Source organism: Lepus europaeus, chromosome 21, assembly GCF_033115175.1.
Source record: "Lepus europaeus isolate LE1 chromosome 21, mLepTim1.pri, whole genome shotgun sequence".
In the NCBI taxonomy this organism is placed as follows: domain Eukaryota; kingdom Metazoa; phylum Chordata; class Mammalia; order Lagomorpha; family Leporidae; genus Lepus; species Lepus europaeus.
This window is the reverse complement of record NC_084847.1, coordinates 53072636-53081197: the sequence shown is the minus strand read 5'-3', so window position 1 is coordinate 53081197 and position 8562 is coordinate 53072636. Positions and strand designations below refer to the sequence as shown.

At 60.1% G+C, this 8562-nt stretch overlaps 1 protein-coding gene across 1 annotated transcript; it reads right to left on the bottom strand.

Annotated features, from left to right (window-relative positions):
- Nucleotides 1-5268: 5268 nt before the first annotated feature.
- LOC133750536 (2-acylglycerol O-acyltransferase 3-like) lies at nt 5269-7696 on the bottom strand. The gene is made up of 7 exons (XM_062180111.1): nt 7576-7696; nt 7252-7359; nt 7100-7170; nt 6664-6868; nt 6261-6435; nt 5510-5712; nt 5269-5423 (listed from the first exon to the last, which is right to left on the bottom strand). Exons 1-7 carry the CDS (start codon nt 7694-7696, stop codon nt 5269-5271), a joined length of 1038 nt encoding a protein of 345 aa, XP_062036095.1.
- Nucleotides 7697-8562: the final 866 nt, after the last annotated feature.

The window sequence follows — 8562 nt, the reverse complement described above, 5'->3', positions numbered from 1 at the left end:
CTTGGTAGCCATCTCTGCCTGTAGGGCTCCAGGTGGGGTCACTGGTGTCCCCTCTCCCAAGGTCCAGGCAGTGGCTGGGGAGATGCGTGGATCGGGAGCCCCAGAAGTGTCCAGGCTCCCTCTGAGACTGATCTTTGAAAGTCCTGGCTCTGTCAGTCTGGGCTGACCCTGGGAGGAGGGGGTGCAGGGGGGGGTGTGCAGGGGAGGGGCAGCGCCTGAGATAGGGATGCAGGGCGTGGCTATGAAGCAGGCCAGCCTGCCCACTGGGCCCCAGGTGCAGGTGGTGGCAGCAGCCAACTGAAACAGGTTGAGCACTAGGTTGAGTGGTTCCCTCTCTTCAGATCTCTGGGGATGTCCGGTCTCCCCCAGGTGCCATCGCAGGCCCCGAGATGCCCGGGACCCCTCCCACCATACACACCAACACACCAACCCCGGGAATTCTTCTCTCCTTTACTTCCCTTTGTCTCCCTTCCCCTGCAGATTAAGTGGGCCTCCCTGGGACCACAGAGCGGCCACCGACCACCTAATTAGAACAGGAAGGGACACCATCGTGGGCGTCTGCTCCTGGAGCTGCTGCCTGAGCTGCTCTGTGTGGAGCGCAGACAGCAGGTCCACTGTGTCCATCTGCATCCGGACGGCAGGTGCACCAGCGGTCACAGGGATCCCTGGCCCCACCCCACACCAGTAGCAAGATGGCTGAGGTGTTGGCCAACCCACCATGAGCCTAGGTGCAGCTCTGCTGGGTCAACCCAGAGCAGGAGGTCAGTCCCCAGCAGGGATGGGGACAGGCCGCAGGGAGCCCAGCGGAAGACCTCACTCAGCAGGGACCAGAACTTCCTACAGCTGGCCTTCCGCAGCCTGTGGGTTCCAAAGCGGACAGCTGGAGGCCCTAGGGTGCAGGCAGGCAGCTCAGCCCTGGCCCTGCAGCCTGATCCTTCCCCATGGGCAGCCGGTACCAGGGACACGACTTTGCCGGGTGCTCCAGCATCAACTGCCCCAGTCCACTCTGAGTGCACGTGTGCTAGGTTGGGGCTTGGGTTTAATGTCCATCACCTCTAGCACCTCCCACAACCAGGAGAGCCCCTGACTGCCCCAGGCCCGGACAGCAGTCACACAGCCATCTTGGGGGGGGGGGGGGCTCACACAGGGTGAGCTCTTGTTATTCTTTTTTTAAAAGATTTATTGGAGCCAGCACCGTGGCATAGCAGGTATGGCCACAGCCTGCAGTTTCGGCTTCCCATATGGGCACCTGTTCGAGTCCTGGCTGATCCACTTCTGATCCGGATCTCTGCTTTGTCCTAGGAATGCAGTGGAAGATGGCTCAACTCTGTGAACCCTGCACTCATGTGGGAGACCCGGAGGAGGCTGCTGGCTCTTGGCTTCGGATCAGTTCAGCTCTGGTCATCGTGGCCAAATAGGGAGTGACCAGCAAATGGAAGACCTCTCTCTCTCACTCTCTGCCTCGCCTTCTCTCTCTGTGTAACTCTGCCTTTCAAATAAATATATATATATTCCTTTTATAAAATAAAATAAAGTTTTTTAAAAAAAAGCAAATACAGAGGCAGAGTTACAGAGCCGAGGCCCAAGCACCTGACCCTTGAGTCAGGCCTGGGTCGCTGAGTCCCCTCTGCATCCCCAGCCGGCCTGAGCCACGGCTCCCGGGTTCTTGGAAACACAAGCTGTGTTCCCTGGTGACCCCAGCAATGCTCTCCGCCCCTCAGTGAGGAAGGGGAGAGCCACCTGCACACCGGAAGTCACCTGACCGCCTAGGACCTCAGCTCTCAGCTCCCCCTCCTTGCTCTCAGGAAGGGATGGGGTGGGGACTCTTTCCTAAGGGAGCCTGCATCTGGGGTCAGCTGGCTGGTGGTGGGGGTTGGGGTGAGGGGGGCAGGGAGCTCCCAGGATCAAAGCAAGCTGGTCACAGCCCTGGGCAGGACAGATAGGGCCCAAGGTTTGTCAGGGGCTCCAGCCAAGGCATGGCGGGAACTGGCCCCTTCCCACCCAGCACAGCGGGTACACCTGGCTCCTTGGAACTCAGGTGCACTCAGGTGAGCAGGCGGGGCAGAGGCTCCTCCTGGACCCAGCTCCAGCCAGAGGGCACCCCCTACCCCGCCCTGGGCCCTTCCTACCATCTCAGAATCAGGAAGTGCGCACTGGGACCCCCGGAAGACAGGGGAGGCCCTGGGGGTGGGCCTGTGGAAGGTCCCCCATGGGCAGAGGGGGGACCAGGAAGTCTGTGGGGAGGGGCTGGTCCCCAGGGCCTGGGGTGCAGGAGGGGCTGTGCATTGGGGTCTCTCTCTACCCTTTTGCCTGCAGGGGCACTTGAGGGGGTTAGAGTGAGGGGAGGGTAATGTGAGGGTGGGTGGGAGGTGGGGTGGCAGGTTTCTCTGGACATGGGGATGCAGGTGCAGGTGGAGCCAAACACCACCAGAGAGGCGAGGAGGGCAGCCAGCCACCCGGGACCCCCAGTGCCATCCTCACTTGGCTCCGGTTCTCTGGCCATGGAGGGGTCCTGGAAGGATGTGCAGCTCCATTCCAACTAGGGGGTTGGACCCTGCTCAGTCTGTTAGGTAGGAAGTCAGATATGAGCTTATGTGTGTGTGACAAAGGCCTACAGACAAGACATCTATGTCCAGCATCTGCATCTGCATCTCAAAGTCGTCCCAATAACGTTTCAGGGGCAGCCCAGTGTTTGCATCCTGCCCTGCCCCCTTCTACCTGATAACCTGCCAGGTGGGGGTCCCCGCCCCTTCTGCCTGACAAATCTTCCACAATCTTCCAGATGCAGCCCAGTATCTGCATTTCAAACACCCTGCTCCAGACCCCGGTCGGGATCCTGGGTTAGGATGGCGCCAGCTAGGCTTCCTCCTGTCTGATACCTTCAGGGGAAAAATTCAGATAGGAGCTTCTTAATATTTACAGCCATAAAACCCTTTGTTTCAGGAGGAGATGTGTGACCACAAAGACCCATCTCCTTAAACCCCTCCCCACCGGCCTCAACCGGACTGTGCGCTCAGCCCTCTCTGCTGAGTCGCCTGCCTGCCTGCCCAGGTGTAATCTCTCCACTCAACCATGTAACCTCGCTCCTTCCCCCAGTCCGAGCGACTGGGCACTCTCAGGTCCTGTCTGGAGAGGTGCCCATCCGTTCTTATGGATGTCCCTTCCCTAATAAACCTTGCTAATTTACTTTTCCACTACTCTCTGTCTCACGCCTGAATTCTTTTGCGCGTGAAGACAAGAACCCTGCCATTCTCCAGTAACAAGTCCACACTCAGGAATACTGCCCTTAACCTTGATGAGCTGGGTTGAGCCAGGGTCAGAATGTGGACATCCGGGGCAGAAAGGGCACCTGCACAGTCTTCTTTGGGAGCACTGAGGGCACTAGAGGCAGAGTCAGGGGCGTGGTTGAGCAGTTGTGCTGTGGATCCCTCCGCAGACCTCCGACACCAGCGTCCCTGTTGGCACAGCTCCATGGAAACCAGGCTTGGGCTTCAGTGGCTCAGTGTGCAGGGTCCACGTGGGCACGGGTGCAGAGTCTACAGGGAGGGTGGAGAGGCCCGCACAGCAGGAGAGACCAGGGTGGAAATGCGGGGAGAGGAGATGGAGGGAGGAACACAGGGAAATGGCCAGCAGGGCTGGGGACGACTCTGAGAGGCTGAGTCCCTCCGAAGGGCGAGGCCACCAGGGCAGGGTCAGGAGGGCTCGGGGCAGCCCCAAGTCTGGGGAAACTGCACAGTGGGCAGTGCAGTGGCCAGAGGGAGGCTAGCCTCATCACCCCAGCAAAGGAGGAAGCACAGAGGCTTTGTCAAGGCCCGGACTGCAAGCGCACCCAGGCCAAGGTGCTCACCCACCGGCTGTTTTCTTTATTGTTTTCCCCATTGCCTTAACTTAGAGGATAAGGAGGCTCCCACAGGGACCACGTGGCAGGTGCATGGGCAGAGAGCCAGGGCCTAGGGCTGCGTTTGCTTAGCACTAAGTGCCCTGGCCCAGCCCAAGTGCCTGGGTGGACACCAGCACTGGCTCCTGACCCAGCTCCTTGCCAATGACAGTGGGACTGGCTGCCTGACTGGTTCCTGTCACAGGGAGTCCTGGGTGGAGACACCAGGTCCTCACCTCAGCCTTGACCCTGAACCACTGTGGGCATTTGTGGACGACCCAGAGGATGGGGGCTCCCATGGCCGTGGGTCCCTGAGCCTCTCAGATGGACACTGCATCCATTTTTACAACAGCAAAGTGAGGACACAGAGCAGGCAGCAAGAACACTGAGCTGTCACGGGGCCTTGAAGGCTCCTGGAGGGACGACGGAACAGAAATCCACAGTGCACGGGGGCGGGAGGGGGGTTGGCAGAGCGCGCAGAGCTCGGTCAGCCCAGCCACGTCAGGACCTGGGGCCCCTTATCCCAGTCCCGCCCCTCGCGGGCTCCAAACAGCCCCTAGCAAGGCTCATGGAGGAGCGGGGCCGCCCTCACTCGGCTCCACTCACTCTCCCCAGCCCCACACCAGGCCCAGGCCCAGGCCAGAGCCCCTGCAGCCTCCTTTGCCAGGGAGGGCGAGATTCGCACCCTGGGACCCGTGCTGGACACTTGATTCCCATCTGAGGGACGCACTTCCATCAGCAGCTTCAGTGACCGCAGCGCTTCTCGCCCCGGGTGACCCCAGAGGCCAGGGCACCGCCCAGCGTTGTCCACAGGATGAGGGAGTATTGGACTGGAAAGGGAAGGATGAAGTAGCTGCCCGGGGCAGCCCGCATGTGCTGCCTGTTTATGTCAGGGGCGCACAGCGCTGGGGAGCACGGAGGATGCTCTGTCCACACCCACCGTGCTGAGTGTCCCCTTCAATGTCCCTGTGGTGGGCCCTCGGTCCCCAGGGAGGCAGAAGGGGAAATGTGTGGATCCCTTAGTGGGAGGAGCTGGGGTCACCTGGGGTCATTTGCAAGAGGCCTCTGCCACCCCAGGCTCTCTGTCTCTGTGTGACCTGGTTCCAGTGGAACTTCAAACCTGCCACTCTCCACGGAGGCATGACCATGACCTCATGTGCCACTGAGGCCAAGATCTGAACTTCTAACAGCATTTCTTAGCAACTAGCTGTGACACCAAACTGATGAAGACTGACTCTGGGACCACTGGTCTCAGTACTGCCACGCCAGCAATGATGACAACAAGAGTGGTTGTAGGGGCCCCCCTGGCTCTCATCTCTGTCTATCTCAGCCTTTATTGGAGGGACAAAGCAAGGCAGAGAGGAGAGTATCAGGGCACAGGACTTGGGGTCTTAGTAGAAGGTGAGGTGGGTGGAGGCAGGGACCCCGCAGCTCTCCTTGTGCTCCTCAAACAGCCGCTCCAGGGCATCCATGTAGAGCCTGTGGTAGTGGTCAACTTGCTCCTCGCTGGCATTGCTGCACTGGGGCACGGGGATGGGGCTGCCCACTGCAGGGGAGGGAGACACGGGTGAGCCAGAGCTGCTGCTGGCCGTGCCGCCCACGGCAGCCTCCTCCCTGCAGATGGGCACTTACCCACGGTGGTGATGGGCACGGGCAGGGGCAACAGACCACAGGACTTGGGCGAGAAGAGACCACAGCCCCAGAAGATGCAGGGAGCTATGCTGGTGACCCTCTTGCAGGTGACCTGGCACAGGTACTGCCAGGAGCGTTTGGGGAAAGCCATGCATCTGAAGGTGTCGTTCTCCCCAAAGGAGTACACAGGCACCAGGGAGGCCCTGGGAGGGGCGAGGAAGAGAGAGGACGCTGCTCAGGGGCCTGGTCTGCCCTCACAAAGCCCTTGGGTCCCCTTTCTCCTGAGGCCACTTCAAAGGTCTTTGGAGCCACATGACCATGTCTGCACAGAAAGTTCTGGAAGGAAGCCTCAGCTATCCTGACCAATGGCTGTGTGTTGGGCTTGGCATATTCGTGTTCTCACTCAGTGTTTACAGCTGCAGCCTGGTGGTAAGGCAGGCGTCAGCCTTGTGTACAGGTCAAGGTTAAGTCCAAGTACTTGCCTCTAGATGGATTTGGGAAGAAAACCCAGAGCTTCTGAAACCAAGGGACACAATATTTGAGTACATAGGGAAGGGATATGGGGCGGGGGCACTGCAAAGGGAGAGACCCAGGTCTCAGGACTGACGGGAGCCTCCATGTGCAAGTGACACTGCTCAGCACTGGGGACCCACAGCCCCACAGCCCCACAGCCCCACAGCCCCACCAACAGGGACCTGGTGTATGGGTAGGGGGAAGCCAGCCCGGTGTCGAGAGACCTGAGACCACGCACCCGTGCCTCAGTGCCAGGCGCACAAAGCCTTTACGATTCCGGAGTTGCAGGCGGTGCCGCCTTCGTGCCGTATACAGGGCCTCCTGGGCACCACCAGGCACGATGACCACCGCCTGGCCCCGCCGGGGCTGAGACAGCACAAAGTCCAGGCTGTGACGGCTCGCAGGGCGCAGTCCTGTGTCATGAGCAGTGGGAAGCAGTCACCACTCCCTCTGTGGCTCTCAATACCCTCCCCCTGCCCGTGAGCAGGGAAAAGGAAACCCTAAATCTCCATCCCACATCTCATGCCCATGTAGAGCATGTCCAAGAGTCAGGGCAGTCCAGGGGTCCACATGGGTGCCTAGGTGGGGGTGGGGCACACTCTGGCCTGGAGCCACTTTCTCCCATTCAGAGCGAGGCTCACCACCAATCATGATGTATTCTCGGAACAAGGGGACATAGAAGAAGATGGTCATCATGGCTAGCCAGGGCTGCAGCCCCGGGAAGAGCCGGGAGAAGTTGCTGTTCGCAGTGAGGAAATTACTGAAGGTTCCGGTGCACATGACCCCATGGGGGTGGGCCCCCAGCACATAGTTCTGGCTGGGGGGCAGCTCTGCTGTCTTCACCAGCTGCAGGAGAGGAGGGAGGCAGAGAGGGGAGACAGCAGCTGCAGGTGCTGCCTCTGCCCCTGCTGACTTCAGAGGTCAAGGCCCTGGGAGGGGATCAGGTGCACCTGTCCACCCTGCCCCTCTGTGAGCCTAGGCAGCGGGTCTCAGGCTGCTGGACTGGTAAGGGGGGGCAGGTGCAGGGGATTGGGGTGGGGAAGGGGGAGGAGGCATCTGGGGAGGGTGACCCCTCACCTTGATAGGAAAGTAATCCCTTTGGTGTCTCCAAATGGCCCAGGTCGTTGGCCACACAAATCGCCTTCCCCCTGCGGGCAGAGATGGGGGTGGCAGAGTCCCCGAGGCACCCTCCCCATCTCTCCCCACCTGGAGCCCTGCCCAGAGCTCACCTTGGCTGGGTGTGTCCCTGTCCAGGTAGAGCCACATCATGTACAGAACACACAGAGACCAGAGCCGTGTGAAGAGGAGGTGGTAAAGAAGAAGGAAGAAGAATGGGACTGGGTTGAAGTGAGAAAAAAAAATGATTTCTCATCAAAACTGCAGGCTTCATCCCAGCTTGCCCTCCCTGCACCTGCTGCAACACTGGAGGGGGCACCTCCTGTGGTCCTGTTCCTGCCCCTTGCCACCGTTGTCCTGAGCAGGGGCACCGCCCTCCTCCCTGCAGCCCCTTCTCCCCTGGGGCGCCCAGGCAGCGCTGCCTCCCCACCTCTTACCTGAGCACAGTGTCAGCACAAACTGTAGGGCGCCCAGCTTTTCCAGCCACTGCTTCTGCAGGGTCTTCACCTTGCGGCTGGGCATGGGGCTGCCGGGCATGGGTGCTGTGGAGTCGGCCATCCCGGTGCCACCCTGTTCCTGCAGGCTCCACGTGCAGTCACAGGTGTCCCCTCTCCCAGGGTCCAGGCTGTGGTCAGGGAGATGTCTGTGCCTGGAGCCCCTGAAGCGCCCAGGCTCCCTTTAGGACTGACCTTGGCTGTCCTGGTCAGTCAGTCTTGGCTGGTCCCTGGGAGGAGCTTGGAGGAGAAGTGGGTGTATGGGGGAGGGATTGGCAGCTGGAGCTGAGAGCTGGGAGCCAGTGTGCAGGGAGTGGACAAGCAGAAGCCCCGTTGTCCCACTGGGTCTGCGTCCAGGCCGAGAGTGACCTTTGCAGGACCCCATGCTGACCTCTTGGGGGTCCCAGGGAAAGTCAAGGCTTCCTAGGTGCCCTGGACTGCTTCGACCTTGTGCAGAAATACACCCACGGTCTCTTCCTACTGTTCCTCCTACGCCCTCACCACGGTCACCCAGGGCACTGATTGGGATCAGAGGTCAGGGCCAGTGTGGGTGTGGACCAGGTGCCTGCTGGGGAATCGAGAGCTCGCAGGTGCTCCTGGAACAGCTGTGTGGGCCTCTCCGTGTCGATTCCCTGCAGTCGTCCACCTGCGCCCAGCTTCTGCTGGCATCACTGCACCGGGATCTTGTTCCCACTGCGGGTGGGTGAGCGGTTGCTGGCAGTAGAGTGGCGACAGAGTTTAGGGCTGGGCCAGTTGCCCACGGCTGGCCCCATCAGCAGGAGGTCAGGCCAACAGGTGTTGTACCCGAGCGAGTGCACACAGAGGAGCATCACCCATTGATGGGATTTGATGGTCCTTCATTCTTTTTTTTTTTAATTTTTATTTATTTATTTATTTAGACAGGCAGAGTGGATAGTGAGAGAGAGAGAC

Excerpts from the sequence above, each read along its gene's own strand:
- LOC133750536 (XM_062180111.1), bottom strand. The coding sequence starts at position 7,696 with ATGGCCGACTCCACAGCACCCATGCCCGGCAGCCCCATGCCCAGCCGC. Across the intron at positions 7,171-7,251 it reads CAGGGACACACCCAGCCAAG|GGGGAAGGCGATTTGTGTGG; the intron begins GTGAGCTCTGGG and ends CTCTGCCCGCAG. Across the intron at positions 5,424-5,509 it reads CGTGCCCATCACCACCGTGG|TGGGCAGCCCCATCCCCGTG; the intron begins GTAAGTGCCCAT and ends CCTCCCCTGCAG.